General features: G+C 41.1%; 1 protein-coding gene across 1 annotated transcript; it reads right to left on the bottom strand.

Moving 5' to 3' along the window:
- Window positions 1-117: 117 nt before the first annotated feature.
- Window positions 118-18,516, bottom strand: HEXB (hexosaminidase subunit beta; the record flags this gene model as incomplete). The annotated part of the gene is made up of 14 exons (XM_082497029.1): window positions 118-343; window positions 4,424-4,528; window positions 4,744-4,834; window positions 5,661-5,835; window positions 6,467-6,539; window positions 7,132-7,218; window positions 8,286-8,466; window positions 10,209-10,338; window positions 11,378-11,479; window positions 13,887-13,997; window positions 14,212-14,258; window positions 15,044-15,109; window positions 17,965-18,122; window positions 18,230-18,516. The coding sequence occupies 14 exons, from the start codon at window positions 18,514-18,516 to the stop codon at window positions 280-282; spliced, it is 1,677 nt and encodes a 558-aa protein (XP_082353155.1). The 3' UTR covers window positions 118-279.
- Between the last annotated feature and the right edge of the window lie 339 nt (window positions 18,517-18,855).

Below are 18,855 nucleotides of genomic sequence, written 5' to 3'. Positions count from 1 at the left end.
AATAAAGAGCAAATTATCTTTTTATCTTTATTTTCCCTCAACTTTAAAATGTAAGGAAACTGGAATTGGTAGCTATGGTACCAGGTTTCAGGATTTCACAGTGAAGAATCATGATATCTAATGAAAGCTAAAAAATGTCACTTTTACTCTGACAACAATGTCAAATAACTTTATTTTATAAGTGAAAATTTTAAGTCTTAGTTCAAATTTCAAACTGCATGCACATACATTCATACCCCAGAGGCACTTCAGGTTGTTGATTAGAAGTCTCTGCAGCAGTTACTGCCCTCTTGCTTCATGGGCACAGTATCCAACAAACACAGGTTCAGCTGCTATGCCACGGCTGTTAAAATAAAGTAGAATGTGTATAATTATAATCAAACACCTGACTGGTTGTGTAGGCAGGAAGAGAGATACTGGCACTCTATTTTAATCTTTGTGTAAACAAAACTACTTCCAAGAAATAACAGATGGCCTCTTTAGGGAGTGAAAAAGGGCCCTATTCTACAGTTCATTGTACTTCTGTTAAGTAAAGTACAGTTCCCTTTCAATAAGGTGTACTAGTATATTAGACAACAGATTAAAAAGCTTAAATTCAGGGTCTAATTGTCTTGATGTTCTGCAAAATCTATTGCTTTTATTGAAAAGAAGTCATAAGAATGTGAAAATAGGAATCAGTTGACATTTGCATTCCCCAACCCCAATGTTTCCTTCATATACAGCTCTAACTCATTTTCATGAATTTTTTGGTGGGGGATCCATTTTTAGTAAAGGAAACTTTTTTCCATCTATGCTAATGTAAATTATTCTGTTCTCATGTGGCTTTAAAAACAAAAAAAACCCCTTTAGCTTATGATGGTGCAGTAAGATAGTGTTTCAGAGTTAAAGTGGTTATAGTCAAAATTCTGCTGCTTGAATATTTAAGAACTAGACAGTACTGCTACAGCGATTTGTAGGATTATATATACTGGTGTTCAAATTGAACTTAAGAGCTGCAGTGGAAGAAACTAAGTAATGAAATAGCTCAGCTGAACTATTGCTTGCCCCTAAGCAAGACCTACTCTTAGTAAAGACAGGGTTGTCACCTAGGCCTCTAGAACATACGCCCACCTTTTTGTTTCCCTTCTCCCCTCACCATTTCTCTGCAGTTTGGGCTGCTGTATCCTACAGGTAGCCGAGTTTAGATGTGAATAGCAGCTGCTGTTTTCATGGTACTATTTCAATGGCAGTGGCCTTGGACAGGCAGAGCTATTGTTACTCCAGTGACTGTGATGTAGCTGTTAGAAAGTTCTGCCTACCCCTTCCCTCACTCTCTGGCCTGCTACAACTGCCACAGTCTGTATACACCATGTCTAAAAATGTTAGTACAGACATAGTTTTTTGCCCATGCTATAAGACTTTACAACAGTCTGACTAATAAAATAAGCTCTTTGACTTCACACAGTGCTAAGGAAGCCCTGTATACATGAGGCGCAACAGAACTGCAGCTCCAAAGACTGCTCTTTCATCAGCAGAAAGGGAATGGTTTTCACAGTATCACAGTATGCTAGGGATTGGAAGGGACCTCAAAAGATCATATAGTCCAATCCCCCTGTCGGAGCAGGAACACCTAGATGAGGTTGCACAGGAAGGCGTCCAGGCGAGTTTTGAATGTCTCCAGAGAAGGAGACTCCACAACCTCCCTGGGCAGCCTGTTCCAGTGCTCTGTCACCCTCACTGAGAAGAAGTTTCTTCTCAAATTTAAGTGGAACCTCTTGTGTTCCAGCTTGAATCCATTACCCCTTGTCCTATCATTGGTTGCTACTGAAAAGAGCCTGGTTCCATCCTCATGACATTCCCCCTTTATATATTTATAAACGCTAATAAGATCACCCCTCAGTCTCCTCTCCTCCAAACTAAAGAGACCCAGCTCCCTCAGTCTTTCCTCATAAGGGAGATGCTCCACTCCCTTAATCATCTTAGTTGCCCTACGCTGGACTCTCTCCAGCAGCTCTCTGTCCCTCTTGAACTGAGAGGCCCAGAACTGGACACAATATTCCAGATGCGGTCTCACCAGGGCAGAGTAGAGGGGAAGGAGGACGTCTCTCGATCTGCTAACCACCCCCCTTCTAATACAGCCCAGGATGCCATTGGCCTTCTTGGCCACAAGGGCACAGTGCTGTTTTTCTCACCTTTTTGTGGTTCAAAGGCTATATGAAAGGAATAATTTTCAGGAGCACATGTCCTTTTATTAAGGTAGTCTGTTTATAACAGGAATTGTTCACCATAAGTTTATATGCCAGCAAAGCAGTTTTAGCACCAGAAAGTAGTTTAAGGAAAAAGTGTGCAACAAGTACAAGGAGTAGTCTTTGGTCTGCCCCTGCATTCTGCACCTCTCACGCTAGCACTACCACAGCAGCTGCATTTATCTGGATCAGCGCCCTACACGGCAATACAAGTGCCAGCATTAAGGAAGAAGATGGAGATGCAGCGCTAGTTAACCAGGTCCAGAAATAGCATGGCTTAGTTCACTGTAAAATCCTAATCCTAGAGGTACGGCCACCGTACACTTTGCTGTTCTGTTGTATCAGCGTTTTCTCTAAGCCCCATCAAGAGATGCACCATCCTGTTAACTGATAGGCCATAAGTTTTTAAAGCCCTTTAATCTTGTTTTTAACATGCATTTATTAACTCTCTTAGGGCATCTATTTTTCTCATGACTGAGGGAGATAACACAATTTACATAAGGTTACTTTCCTATTGCATTATTTTAAGCCACCTTGAAATAAACCAAACAAGTCAAAATTTACGAGTCTTTTTGGTCACTCTTAACTTGATTAATTAAAGAGGTAGTTTATACTGTAAGCTGAAAGCCAGTGATTCCAACAGATAATCATGCTAAGACATCTACAGGAACATGAGCAGAGTGCTTGAGTTTTAAGTGCTGACTGTAACTGCCATTGTATGTTGTTCTCCAAAAAGCTGATTTGTATTTACCTCAAAATACTTCTTCACACTTTTGGGTTTTTCAATGACTTGTCATAAACTTTTGTAGACCAATTAAATGGCACGTTGCATTCTTGCTGCAGTCCAACTTTGCAGCAGCATTTGGGAAAACCTAAAAGGCGTTCTGCCTTTATACTTTTAAAAGTGGAGTCAAACTTGGACTTAAGACCTAGAAATCACTCATTTCTACAACTGCGAATATACAAAGACAGCACTAGCAATAATTAACCAGTAACTTGTCTAGATACTTTTTAGGAAAGCTGCAGAGAAGACTATGTAATGAACTGACTTTATTTACAGTAGTCATAAATTAAAGTTTATCAGGGACTCCTTATTGTAATAAGTAATTTAGCAAAAGAGTTTTGCTTCAGCTAAAAGGGATGTGTGCTTGCTATGGCTTCAGCTGAGTGTGTGCTTGCTATGCGTTTGGAAAAGGGATAGTGTTAGATGGGATATCAGACGAAAGCAACAGTTGGAAGTACCAAACCGATGCCGAACAAAGGGTGGTGTAGTTAGCCAAGATAACCACAGGAGTGTAAAGAATAAAGCAGCCACAAGAAGGACATGGTGATAGACTTCAAGCCTCCCTCCAACGACTACCAGGAATACCCCTGAGGATGCATAGTGCCTGCACTACTAGAAGGGAGGGGGCGTGCTCGGGGGTGGGTTGCATTCCAAGAACTCATTGATTATGTAATTGAGGGTGGGTTGTGTTCTGAAAACTCATTGATTATGCAAATTACTTTTGAAGAAGAAACATGAATAAGTATAAGGAATATGAAATAAAAACAAGCGTTTGTGAAGGAAAAAAATGAGCCACAGGAGGAGAAATCCCCTGTGTAACTCCCAGTAGTAAATATTCTTTGCTCCACTGAATTTGCCCTGGACTAAAATTCAATACAGTGAGCGTGTTTCTCATATTATCCACTCCTTTTAGTCCCTACACTAAGGCAATACTTGAAAGAATAGCTCACTCAAGCTCACCTCTCATGCAGACAGCTCCACTTGATTACCTGCTGCAGGTCTTTAATTATTATTTATAATAAATAATTAACAGCTTTCTTTAAAAGTCTACTTTTTCTCCTGTATGTGCACTCCTCCCATGTACTTTTTAATATACTTTTTGTCTAAAATAAGTCAATCATGGTGCTGTTTTCTCCTTTAAAGAAAGGCATAGATGAATTCTAGTATTTCACTGAAGAAAGTTAGTGAGTACTGAAAATGTTAGTTGCAAGATTGTCTGGAGCCCCTATCTTACTGTATTACCTGTTCTTCCTCTTCTGTGGATACAAAAAACATGTGGGATGACATGTACATAGCCAGATGAGACTACTAGCTCTCCTCCCTTTGTTTCCAGGCCAGCAGTTTAGGCCTGTACTTGAACTCAACTGGTTATAAGGCATGAGAACCAAGCTTTAACTATAGCAATTAATCTTACCGGAGCATGCGGCATCGATGATTAGTCAGTCTTTCATAGGCATCCTGCAAGTTGGTCACATTACTGCTGCTCCAGAGTCTTTCCCCTACAGCACTTGCTCGAGGCCTGTAAAGATACACTGAGTTTTAGAGTAGGTATGGTCTATAACCAAGAATGGATTAAAGTTTTTAATAGTAGGCCTCACATATCTGCAAGCATCAATTTTTATAGCTGCTCAAGTTCAGCACAGAGCACTGTTACCACTACCATACAGTTCTGTTGGATTAATTAATGCTCCTTGTAGCTGGCTTTCTAAAATCTAAAGATAAAGCAGTTCATACCATAATCTTGGTGTGAGGTTAGTTGCATCGACAAATTCCCCCCACAGGCAGGCTTCTCCACCTATTACAAGCTTTTTCTGTTTTTCAGATCCTGAAGTAAAAGCAGAAAGTTAGAATTTCTATATGACCATCTTCTGGGCAAATATCAACAATTTCATTTTCCAATACTGAGAGAGGACTGATGTTGTTTGTTTTATCATATAAAATACCTATCCTGAGCACTAACTTAACGTTTTGGTAGTCTTGTTACTCAGTATGAGAACCACCAGACCATTTGCCCAGAACACCTGTTTCCCTTCTCTGTCAGAAAGGATTTTACCTTTTATCTACTGAAAGACATTCCTCAGTGTTCTGACCTTCTTCAGAGATTTCAGTCCTGATTGAAACTGTTCATTCTATCACATACAGAACATTCCTTGAAAAAGCTATGAAGTCAGGTGTTCTTCCTGATCAGGTCTGAGAGCTACCTTGCACAAAATGAAAGCCCCGGGGAAATAAGATGATGTTTCTATCAATCAGCTTTAGCCAGAGGGAGAGAACGTATTTTTCTAGAACAGTCTAACACTTTAGAAGCTTGCCAACATATGAATTCAATGTCTGTCTACCAAACAGCCATTTTGCACAACTCTGCCCCTAACTCATGATGCCCCTGCCCACCTAGTCCGGTATCCTGTCTCACACAAGCATCAGTGCTAGATGCTTGAGGAAGGCAACACTTTTCCCTGTGAGAAGTGGAAAATTGCAGGTTTTTTTGATTTGAAAATTTTCCAGCTGACATTAAAGTCCTGTGATTACAGCCTATCTGATCACAGTGACTGCATGACCACTGTAAATAGCCTTATTCTTTCCATTTATGCCTTACTATGAACCAAAGACTTTCATGCACAGAACATGTGTATAAAAAAAAAGTAACAAACCGTGGAAGTTAAGTGGTTCGACGCTGTAGTATTTCTTCCAGTCTTGCCCATAACTAATGTAGTCTAAATACCAGGGAGCTGCCAGGATTGCAGTGAACCCAGCCCCAGTGACACTGCTCAGTTCATGAGCATAGTTGTTTCCCATCCACACTTGAACTACAGTGTCTGGTTTCAGCTAAAAGGAGGAAAAACAAAACAAAACCCCCAAACATTAAAGACAATCCTAATTGCTGTTACCAGGAAAAAGGATGATGGATTTCAAAACTGGGTATTTTGTTTTGAAGAGGAACATTTTGGAAGCTACCTTTTGTCTTTTTTTTTTTTTCCTTGCAGTCTAAAGCTAATTAGCTCTTTGCTGGTTTTAAACAGTTCACACTAAAGTGAAGCCTAGGTTATACTACAAACAGTTAATGCCCTAAGAGGGTTCCTACATGCACCAGTTATCTGACCAGCTCTGAAAAGCTAAGCACCTGGTGTTACTAGACCAGGCCCACAGTTATGTGTGAAAAGAAAAAAATATGGAAACTCACAGAAATTTCCCTACCCTTTACTCTGATGCTCTAAAGCATATTATCTGTGTTCACCTTTAGAAAGCACTTCAATGCTGGTGTACCTGTTACACCTATTTTACATGCTCAATAAATGATCATTTCAAGGCAAGCCCCACACCTGGGGAGATTTGCTAAAGTCAGCAGACTTGCTTTAACTCTTATGAGACACAACTGTTAACTACTTAATAGTCTACTAGAGCTTCCCACAATATTGTGCTGTTATGCAAGAGTATCTTATTTATTTTTCCATCTTACCTGTGCTTTGTTATCAAACACTTCTTGCCAGACCACATATCCTTTGTTATAGGAGGAAACAATGTCCAAAATCCTAGAATTTAGAAATAAGATCATGTTTGTGAACTTCAATGAGATCAGTACAGGCACACGGTTTTCTACCCTAAGGCACACCAGGCCTTTCCCAGCACTGCATAGGAGACAAAAAAAACCCATTTTTTTTTCTGATTTTGGCCTTCAGCGCTCTTCCTCGAAGAGGATGTTATCCCATGTATAAAGATATGCACACGCAGTAACACAAACTGATGTTCAGAACTACCAGCAACTCAGACAGGTGTCTAAATCCACATCTTTTAAGAATGAGAGAAGTAAATGGCTGCAAAAACCTTAGCACTTTTCCTCCCCATCCTGTGTGTTGACATTACAGCTGACACCTAGTTTAAGATACCCAATACATTCAGAGTGTCGGTAGAACTAAACTATGTGTATTTGTTGTGTCCCACATTTTAAAAGTGTGAACTTCACATTCAGTGTATTAAAATAAAAGACAGTGGGCAGTCCCCAATACATGGCAATTTTTGAAAACAATATAGGCTAACCTAAATCAGCTTCAGTATCTGCACCTCAACACCACCCTGAGACAGTGGCTGTGAAAAGCTGAGCAAGAATTTAAAAAAACAACATACTTCTCAATATAGTAAGATTCCAGTCTAGCATAGTCAATTCCAAATCCTTGCTTCTTCATGAACTCTTTCACTTCAGGGTTAGATTTCCTTTAATAATAACAACAAAACAAGTTAGGAAAAAAAGAGAATAATTTTGTTTTAAACCAGGCTTCTCAACCATTTCCACCTATGCACAGCAGACTAGCTGATGCCTTAGGCACGCCATAGCCTGGCATGCACAACAGAGTAGAAGCAGCAGGCTAAGATGATTTAGGTATTTTGAAACAGTTTCATCCCGATTTGAAATAAAGCCAACAGTCCTGCTTCTCTGGTAGAACTACTGGAGTCCCTGTTCTGAAGCAGTCTCTGGCAGGCTGCCTCAAGCTCCTAAGAGCTCTGGGGTTCCTCGCTTCTCTGCGACTTTGTGGGAAGGTTGCCAGCAGGTCTGGAAACTGAGCAGCCATGGTAACAGGGGATCTGCAGGAGTGACATTAAGAATTTGGGAAAATACCCCAAAAGCAAACCAACACTTTTGTGATAAAGCATTTGTCAGAAATTTTCTTTCTTTTTAAAAATTAAAGCAAGTCCTGAGTGTTCTGATTTGGTGTTTCAAGAGGACGCACAAATACCAACTAGATCAATGTGAGTACTCATGCAATTAGATCAGCTCCAAATTCTGTATTATTAGTTACTCCAGCAGAGAGACTCCAAAATATTCAAAATCCACAACTAATTGAAAAACCCTATTAGAACATGCCATACTTTTAATACAAGCACAAGGAGTCAGTACTGTAATAGTTAATGTCAGCAGTTTTTTTGAAAGGCAGAAGTCAATGGGAAGAACTGTTTTTCCTTCAACACAAAGCATTTAAATGTTAATTATCTCATATAGTACTTTTCTACCATACTAGTTCTCCTTCCTGCCAGATTAATTTTCACAAAGAAATCCTTTAGAGTACCTGAACATTTGTGAAACTATTAGTCAAAGCAAAATTCTGCACATCACTTGCTTGTTGAAGATCACAAACGCTCTGCCTGTAAATAGTTACAGAAGTAGGAGTGGAGATCTTTGGCTTAAGCAATGAAAACTGTCTCATGCAACTGAGTTCCATAACTGATGGATTTAGGCAAGTTTAAGAGGCACCAGGTATTTATTCTTTGAACTGTCACCATACCAACAATCGAAGTTCACTTCATCTCCTCCCAAATGAATGTATGCATCTGGAAATACATTGCTGATCTCTTTGTAGAATTTAGTCATGAAGTCATAAGTTGTATTCAAAATGGGATTTACAGGTCCAAAGGACCCAGTTGGATGTTCTCCACTGTAACAAGGAGTGAGAAGATCTTTTTGACCTAATAGAAACAATTAATAGAGGATATTCAGTTCCATGTTGGTATGCTAACTTTACTAGCAGGAAGAGGCAGTTACCCATATTAAAAAGGCTAATATTCATGGCAAGTGCTCATCTATCTAAGAATAATCAAATAGAGGCAGGATGAAATAAAACAACTTGCCCATGGTTGAAGAAACCTCTAACTGGAAATAAGGACTCTGACTTTTAGATTTATGAATTAACAGACAGTAATTTATGGAATATGTTACTGTGCCTGCAAAACAGCTTCTGGATGACTACTTGAATAAAAAAGCTTTAGTGGATTTAGGAAGGAAGCCAATTAGAAGGAAACCAAATATAACGAATGTGCTCCGGAGGCCTCTTTTCTCTTTTTATTACTCTGCTTTGTTAACACCTAAGTAGGCGGAAGGTATATGGCTCAATGTAGATGTCCTACCTCAAGTCTGCTACGAATTTACATCTACACAAGAAAAGAAGGCTAGACACACATCAAAACGAAGCACTGGTTCTTGAGTCAAGATACCTGAAGCAACATAAGCCAGGATAACAATACAGGAAAAAGTCACCTTATATAGGTTGGAGATTCCTCAGTCCAGTTTACTTGGTAAACTGTGGTTGCAGCAGCAGCACCTTCCTGGCTGTGTTTCCTACTCTGAGCACATTTCCCCCAAACAGGGCCCTAGTGGTAGATTGTTTCAACTACCCTCCTTGCATGCCTTAAAGACTTCTCCCCACTATCTTGAATTTGAATGCAAACAAAGCATAGCTATCCAGATTCATAGGCAAAGCCAGGACCACCTCCTCTGCATCGCATTAAACAAGCTATTATACAAGAAGCTATCAGGAATAACCCTTGCTCTTAATATGAATGTAGACTACCTCACATATCACCAGGCAACCCACTGGCTTTTATTAGTGCTCTGTAACAGCAAAGACCCCATGATATGAAGGATTCAGAATGAGTTTAGCGAATTTAGTTTTTGCTTTGTTCCCTTCCCCTCATTGTAAATTAGTGAGAAAGAGCCTGAGGCATCTTCCAACATTATGGCTACATCCCCACATGATAAGCATAAAATTTGCCCCACAGGTAAAACTAAAGCTATGAAGCACTAGAAAAACCTTAACTACTTCCAGTTTGGCCAAACTCATCTTACATTAATTGCAGTGAAACTGCAGTAAGTGCACCTTGAATTAAGGCATAAGGTTCCCTGGTCCTTCAGTATGTTTAAATGCCACCACCCTCAGATTTAAGGATTCTCTATCAAGAGAAGTATTATTCTGAAACCCAGAAGATACAGAGTGAAAAAGCATCCAACTTGGCTGTGTTTTGTACACTCGCAATTACCACTTTACTAATAGAAACATTAGCCACTTTGACAGAACCTTCCCAAAGCAGAAATCTCTACTGCAGAGACAGCAACTCACTGTTTCTAGCCACTGCCTTATTACTCTAAACTCAGGAGTACTGGATGGGGGTATAACAACAACATGAAGTCTAAGGCAGACAGAATACATCTATGCCTTTGCACGCACAGCCAGCACGGGAAGTATCAACTTTCTCTGTTCACATTATTTCCTCTTAACACGTAAAGGTCACGGCCATCACCGAGTCTGCCCCTTGCTTACCTCTCTTATCAACGGCCTTTCAAAGCACTTTAAAGGCTGCTTTTTAACAAGTTCATTTGCTTGCTACACCTTACTTACACAATCTTTTAATAATTAATACTTTTCTGGACATACCTTTTCCCCAAGACTGCGTGTGTCCTGGGGTATCAAACTCTGGGATAACTCTAATGCCTCTTAACCGGGCATACTCAATCACCAGACGGACGTCGGCAGGAGTATAGATGTGGTTATAGGAGTACGCTCCCTGTAAAGTATTCACACTTAGAAACACTTTACAAAACATTATACCAGCAGCTCACAAGATTGGAGCTCCTTAGCTCATAGTTATTGAAGGAAATGGAAAGGCTAGTTTCTATTCCATCAGATTTTTGAAAGATGTTTTTCAATTCTTCTGTACAGCAGCAAGTTAGTTTTCCCCTCCACCTCTGCATCATTACTTCTGAAACATAGGGCCCTTGTTACATGATATGCAAGGCTAATGGAAAAAAATCTGTCAAGTCAGAAAGAATGGTATCTTCTTCCAACACCTCTGCTTGTCAGTTTGGATGAAACACCCAATTTAGCATCAGGGCCTGTTTGTTTTGTGACGCTGAATTTGAGTGTTATTCCATGCCCCACAGCCAACAAATGTGACAAATGACCCAGACTGCTACAGTTTGGTGAAAGAGATGCTGGACAAAGAGTCAAACTACATAAGAAAAGCATCATGACTCCTCATGATTAATAGCACCTTAAGCTTCTATTTATCTGGAAACGGTTTCCACAGCTGAGTTACTCAAAAAGATAATGGTAAACAAGAAGCCTTTCAAAAAGGTGGCTATTGAGACAAAGCCCATCTCCCTCTCTCCAGCTGTCAGTGTGGAATAGGACAGAACTCCACAGCATTACTAAGAAAAATAATCTGATTGCACCATCCACCACCTACAAATTTTTAATTAAAAAATTCTTCATGGCATCTGCTACATAATTTTCAAGAGGATCAAATTCTAGCAAGCATTTTAAAGCAGAATTATAAACCTTGTGCTTAGGCTCTGTCTACTTAATTATTCATGCTTGATTTAGCTACTACTGTACCATGACTGAGCAAGAACCTCATGATGGCTTTCCTTAATTAGCAAAATCTGCTGTGAATCAGGAAATAGAGACACATTGAACTGTATTTGTTTTAGAAACAAATCTGCCAAGGCAGACGTATTCAACCATTGGTAGGCTCTGCATTTTATTTTCATGAAATACATGCCATATTTCTGCTCTCCCACCCTGCTCCAATGATGTTTACTTACCTTGTCACTTAATTCAGGGAAATAAATACTCTGGTAAGGGAATGACTGATCATCTACTATATGCCAGTGGAGAACATTGAACTTGTTAAAAGCCATGGCATCCTGTAACAAATAACGCAATACAGTTTAGTTAAGCACTTCACTACCACAGAAAACCTATGCAAAAACAGGTGGTCTTGTCCCAGTACAGCCCACCTGTCTAAAGCAACAACTCAAAAAAAAAAAAAAAAGAAAGAAAGAAAGAAAGAAAAAGCATACTATGTTTCACAGAATCAGGGTTGCATACACCAGAACATGCCTGCCTGTTTATACCACTGCTCTATTCCTCTGCCATCTATTTGCGCCACTCATGCTACCCTGGCTGGTAGAAGGGGAACTGCTATAAATGCTTATTAACTTCTTCCACTTCAGAACATATCTGGGTAATTCTTCACGCACCACCAGCTATTTCAGCTTACAGAAAAGCCTATACTTTTCTACCTAAATACTCTGGACTCGAAAACTAAACCACACAACAGAGTTTCCTACTATTTAGTACATCCCTAGTTGCTAGTGACTTCTGCAGAATCCATTTCAAATGCATGCAAAACAAATGCATACATTTTCCACAAAGAAGATAGTGTTCCCTTATGTTTTCAGTCATTACAGTGTCATCACTTCCCTTCTTTGAACTTGAAGATAACCAAGAGAAATGTTAACATACTTATTTTAGAATTATGACTCCAGATGGACAGTTACACACATACCCAAGTTATGCTAGTTTGTCCGTCACTAGACGCATTGTGTGCTGCAAGCAGATGGAATAAATGTTCTCTAGGTTGTTCGGAACTGAGTAATTGCAACACAGCTGCTTCCAATCCCTTGCCACAACACAATTATTTCCACTCCTCCCCCTTTCTTTTTTTCACCAAGCTGGGTTAAAAGTGACAAAACCTCTTCAGGAACTCCCACCAAATCCAAAGGAAGGAAGATTTATACCTTGTCTGTTCCCCACAATTATCTCATCTATTTTATTACACAGCAGAAGTTTTAATTGCCACGTCTTCACGCATTTCTATCAAATACCATCTTTCCACATAGAAAATTATATCTCCTGACCTCTCCCTCAGCCACTCCTTCCTCAAGGACAATGCCCTTCCAGGAAATACAGTACAGCAGCTGAACACAAACAAGAAATGGACTTGAACTGCTGCCTTAAGCATCTAATTACCACATGTCAGTGAAGGGATTAGTGATGCTTTTTATTAGGTTAGCCTGGATTCAAGAAGGCACAGAGGTGGGAGGAAAAGCACACTTGTTCTTAAACCAGCAAAATGTCATAAAATGTAGCGCTGTGAAATTATTGGAGCCACAGGCATAATTTAAGGAAAGGAAAGAGAATAGCAACAGTTACAGAAACACAAAAACGGTTAGAAATGCAAGTCTCAAAAGTCAAGTCCAACTCTTTGGACATAGTTGTCTCTTTTAGAAAAGACAACAAATACTGACACAATTAACTACTTGAGTCTTTGAAGCACCCTCAGTTGTCAATGAAACACTACATAAACACTTCTTGCTGAACAGAGACTGATCTTAAAGGTAAATACAACTGGTAAATACCCACAGAGGAGCAAGTTATGAGCCCAGTTCAAGGATGACCTCAGAAACGAAGACTGGTTTTACCTGCACTCTTGTCCTGCCCATCTTAAGCCTGCTCTGCAAAGTTCTGCAACACGGAAGGCAAATTTCTAACACTCTTCATCTTGGAAAAGCAAGACAGAGACAAGACAAGAAACTGCATGTTCCTCCATTCAAAAGCTCTTCCATTTCAACCCACCAAATAAACCTTGCTACAAGGATTTCAACAGCAGAAAGGAGTACAAAACAGAAAAAAACCCTACAGCTTTGGTTGCTGTGATTGCACAAACTCATCACCTTCCCATGAATGTGGGAGCATACAATTATTAGTGTGCTTATGTAAGCTTTTCAGAGAAAGTTTTGTTTGGGTTTTTTATTTGTGTGGGTTTTTTCGTTTTGAAGACACATGGTGAAAGAAATCAATACCTTCCAATGATTATTTCCAATTTCCCGCCTTGCTCTGTACTACTTAATTACTGGCTTGCCCTTAGCAGCCTAAGAAAGGACTACCAAAGCCCGGTTATTGAAAAGACTGGAATTTTCCTGCAACCGCTGGCACTGAAGCCAGAACCTCTAAGGTCTCCCCTGCACTGCTTGGTGACAAGTCAGATGTCTCAAAACATGCTTCCAAGAAATACGTGAGCTGGTTAGGCAACAGAAAATACAGAAAGCCCAAGGTACCACAAATCCCAGATTCACTGTGTCTGCCCACTCAATTCCTCTCCAGTGTACATTCTGACCTTTACCTAGCAAAGTTCACTCTGTCTTTTCAGAATTCAGCCAGAGGAGATGGATTCTCCTTTCATACCAGTTCCAGTTGCTACCTACTTCAGGGGGAAAACCACAACAACAAAAAGCCTTCATTATTAATGATACAAAACTGTGCACTTACAAGATTTGTAAGAATAGATTTCAATGGTAAGTAATGCCTCGAAGTGTCTAGTAAGATTCCTCTATGAGCAAATCTTGGGAAGTCGTCGATTTCAGATTCATTGACAAGAAACTATGAGAATAAGATTTAAAAATTAGAATTATCATTTTATATTCATCAATTCAAACAGGAAATACTTACTTTTCAGTTTAACAGCTTTCTGAGGATAATTTTCTGAAAAATTACTTAATGGAACTAGTAGATGTGCTGCTTCTAAAAGAGCACCTAATAAAGAATGTGGTTGTCTGTTATCAGGAATGTGGTTTTAGTTAATAGCTATACTTACACTTCCATAGTCATCTTCATGAACCAACTGGCTGAAGGTTTCCAAACCTGGAAAAAAAAATCCAAGAAAGGGATCTGGAGTACAACCCAGTACTTGTCTTTAAAGTTTTAGCTAAAAACAGGACCACAACTATTTAGAGGTGTTCACCTAGCTAGAAACAATGCTTTGTAGCTGAGTTTTTTTCTCTTTAGCACAGTTTCCTTAATTGCTCCAGCACCACAGTTAATGAAGTTCTGAAGAGAGAACCATTCAAGCTCTCCATTATACACAAGTACTGAATATTAGCAGTACAGCTCAGCTGTACCAAATTAATCCTTGAATATTATGGAAGTTACTTAGAGTACGGTAGGGATTTCTGGTGCTGTCATGCATCTATTCCTGTCATTTCTGGAACTGGCGAAGTTTCTAATTTAGCATGAAGAATCTGCTAATTTAGACTAACATTCCAGTAAAAACAGCAGACCAAAACTTCAGCGTTATGGTCTTCTTGGTGATGTGTCCTGCATGTTCAGTTATTAGGTGCAGTCAGAGAATGATTTGTTCTTCACACCATAGATCAGAGAGCTTTTTAGCACCCAGGATTTGGTTGGCTTGACCGATTTCTGGCACAGCAAGGGTGCACTTCTGGTGTGCCACTGGACCTGAGATGCTGAGCACTGAACCAAGGGTCTGACCAACGCACATCTGGGTATCCTTCTGGCCTCTATGCCCAAGCTTACTTCCCAGGAAGGACTGAATGGGGAAAAGGCTCAGTGGTCAGCTGGTTCTTAGTCTAGCATGGATTTTGGACAAGTCCAGACCAAACAGCCATATAGGAAAAGTATCAGCTTACCTCTTAAAGCACCCCATACCTCATCTGCTTTCAGTATAGCCACAGGCTCAGTTACAGTTAAATGATCTAAAGAAAAGAAAAAAAAAGTTATTCCTCAAGGAAATATGGAATGACAGCACAATGCTAACAGGCATTAAAAAGATTCTTCAAGTGCCACATCTTCTTTTGTTTTTTTTTAAATTCTAACCAATGCTGTTTTTAACGGTGATACTGTGCCGCTCTTTTTCATTTATGTGCTGCTGAAATAATGCAAGCTACTAGTCAGACAGTTAGCAGTTAGATGATAAAACAAATATGGTGTTTAATAATGGCAATGTTAAACATTGCACATAGGCTGGAATTCCAGCTAAGTTTAACCCAACTGATCTAAAACACATCAGCTGATAATTTTGCATTTAAGACACAGGCGATAAGGGTTGGGTAACTAAGCCAGATCTAACCACAGAAGTTTACTTCTCCTTTTGCTCTCCTTTTCTATAGATTATGCTTACATATTTTTTTAAAGATATAGCAAGTAATATTGTTAAGTGCTTACTATAATGGTGTAATTACAAAGCAAAAATAATAAACCAGATCCCACTAACTAATGAGCATGTGTACGGGGGCAGTGAGATGAAGTAAGGTAAAAAGAATGGTATCTGAAGGTATCTATAACAACCCTCCCTTACGTTTGAGTACTGAAGCATAGTACAAAGTACTGGAAAAAAAAAGTTAAAATAATTTTGTTTTTCCATCTAAGGTGATTCAGTATATTTTAGTGAAGAAGCACATATTTTTTACATATATTAATTTTTTAAAAAAAATCACATACACATATATGTATAAAAACACACGATATCTATAGAGCTATAAATTTGTATTATTATTTGAATATTAAAGCAATAATAAACTGACTGGAGTTGCACATTTGAAGCAGGAAAGAAAAAATCAGTGGGGTAAGTTGCTGTATAATGATTTATTGGATCTGCCTCAGCATGAAAGAATGGCTGGTTATAAGCTATACAGTTCAAACATTTGTTCAAACTGCAAAGAAAAACCGTTCAGCAACACAAAGAAAGTATCTTAACCTTCCCTTTTAAGCTAAACACAGACTGCATATAGGGGAACTTCTGGGTAAGAAACAGAACTTAAAAGATACTGCAATCTCCACAAGTCTTTCTGTGGTAAATTGTAGTTCAGTCAGTGATTTACTTCAAAGGCAGAGGCTTTTTTCTGAACACATATCATACCCTAAATGAAGGCAGAAGAACAAGTTTTGTATGGCTATTTGGAACCTTTTACACAGGCAGGCGAGAAGCCAGCAGGGAGAATGGCAGATAACTTGTACTTTGATTACATATCCAGTACTCTTCCTACAGGATAGTCATTGACTGATCCATACTACCTCTATTAAGAAAAGGAGCCGAGCTGCTCAATCCAGCAAGTGACTGGTAATTGCATATTTCAGCATTTGTTCCCCGAACAAGCTATCCCATTAAAAATAGAAAATTAAAACCTTGCTGAATTCTGGAGACCTCCACTTCCTACAGAAGGAAACCTTCATGTTATTTGTAATGGGAAACTCCTTTCCTACACCAGAGGGAAAAATTCTGACTGTTCTGAAGAACACAATCTAAAAATCACATGATCTGACACACTCCCTGACAGAAAAGCAGAACCAGCTTTGGTTAAAATCTGAAGTTCACAAATCAGTTCAAAGTTCAACTAGTAGTAAAGTAGTATAATAACTTCACTGTGGCAGAATTCTAAAGCATTAGCAATTTTGTTGCTATATCTCATTTGCGTTGAAATGTATTATAAACTCGCACACAAAAATTCCACTACTTGGCTACATGTACCAAGATGACTGAGTAAACTTAAAATGAGTACATTTCATCGCAAGTCAGGTGGAATTAATCCTGCTGCAGGTGTATGATTTCAGACTGAAAGGATCTTTTTCTAAGGATCTGTATCCTGCATACCAAACAACTAAGAGAGTATCTGTCATTTGTTTTAGTGGCCAGCCCAGCCCAAACCGTGACACTAGTATAGAATATTATCTCAAGATAGAACTAGATTAATTGAATACGTTGAATTCTGTGCTAACCTGCACAGACAAAAAGCAATACTATTGACTTATCCTTATTTCTGTTAAGAAACTTCTCTGGTGATTAGGACTTGATTTTAGAGTACTTCTCCACACTGGACTTCAGTCGTAGAAGTAAAGCATAGCACAGCAAATCCAATATAACCATCATGTTTTCAAATCCTTTCTTGGATTTACTGACAGAAAGAAAGTGGATTTATAATACCGCAAGACGAATAACAAGCAGTTCAATGAACACTTTCTGGTTTTCCAGCAAAACCAGAAATACCATGTACATAAGCCAGTGTATGTAGCTTCAATTCAAATGTAGTTATTTCTCAGGAGAGCAGATGAATAAGCAAAGCCAGCCTTCATGCAACACCCTGTACTGAAAGAAAGGATGATCTCTTGACTACGCACAGACCTCACCACACATAATTGGGTACAGCATAGTGTGATACCTCTGATCCTTAATGACAGTTACTAGAAAGGATAGCAGCAGGTAGATCAGCTGAATGCTAGCTAAACTGCAGAAGTCACAGGTTACGCTTCTAACCAGCTTCATGATTCACTGTGGGCTGAGACTTCCCACAGCACTAAGAGCAAGAATTATGTTCGGGTTGCCCCTGTTGTGAAATGCTCTCGAGCGCCTCAGCGAGCCTGTGATTTCCAGCTACTTAAAAAAAAAAAAAAAAAAAACCAACCAAAAAAACCCAAAACAACCCAAACCAAACCACCCACCAAAACAGAACTGTTGACTTTTACGTTAGACACACGATTGGAAAAGAAGCGCTAACGCTGCGGCGGACGCCGCGGAAGCAGAGGATGGCGGTGCCGGGCCGTGCGCGGTACTCACAGGCCTCGCTGGAGGCGAGGTGCGGGTAGCTGTGACAGCCGGCGTCCCGGGCCTCGATCACCACCTGCAGCTGCGACAGCTCGGGCTCCGCTCGGGGGCCCAGCGGCCTGCGGCCCCGCTGCCGCCGCCAGGACTGCCCGAACATGTACTCGTAGTACCTGTCGGGGAAGCACAGACGCCGGCGGGGCCCTGAGGTACCCGTTCCCGCCACCGGGCCGCCCGCCGCCCCCACACCGCCGCCGCCGCCCCCCGCGCCCCCCCTCACCTGCGGAAGGCGTCCTGCAGCAGGCCGCAGTCCGGCCCCGCCGAGGAGCCGGCACCGTGCACCAGCTGGAAGCGGCTGGGGGCCAGCTGCAGCTGGCGGGGGAACGTGCGGAGCCACTGCGGCAGGGGCCACAGCGAGTCCTCACGGACGGCGCCCGAAGCCAGCTCCCACTCGGCCGGCTCCGGGGCGGGCTCGGCCGGCGGGCGGCGAAAGCTGGTGCTCACCAGCACGGCGGGCAGGAGGAGCAGCCCCAGCAGCAGCCCGGCCAGTCCCATGGCTCTGACCATGGCGCGGCGGCTGCGGCGGCTCCCTCAGCCCGCGGCCACCCGCTCGAAGGGCGGGGACGGCTCCGCCTCCGCCATCACGGGACCGGCGGGGCCGGGCCTCGGGAGCGCGCCTCAGCGCCCCCCCGCCGGCGGTACCGCCTGCCCAACGGCTCCTCAGGGTCCCCCGCGGGTGGGCGGCCAGGGAGGTGGGCCCGATACGGGGGGAGGCTGCTCCTCGCTCGCTCCTCCGGGGCCGGGGAGATGGCCCTGACAGGGCGGGAGGCCGCTCCTCGCCTCTCTGGAGGGGTTTCCTCCTTCAGCTGTCCTCGCCTCGTCCTGGGCATGAAACCGCTGGGAGGA

The sequence above is a fragment of the Vanellus vanellus genome (assembly GCF_965231255.1).
Source record: "Vanellus vanellus genome assembly, chromosome: Z".
Classification (NCBI taxonomy): domain Eukaryota; kingdom Metazoa; phylum Chordata; class Aves; order Charadriiformes; family Charadriidae; genus Vanellus; species Vanellus vanellus.
The sequence above is the reverse complement of the archived record's forward strand: the minus strand, read 5'-3'. Positions and strand labels throughout refer to the sequence as shown.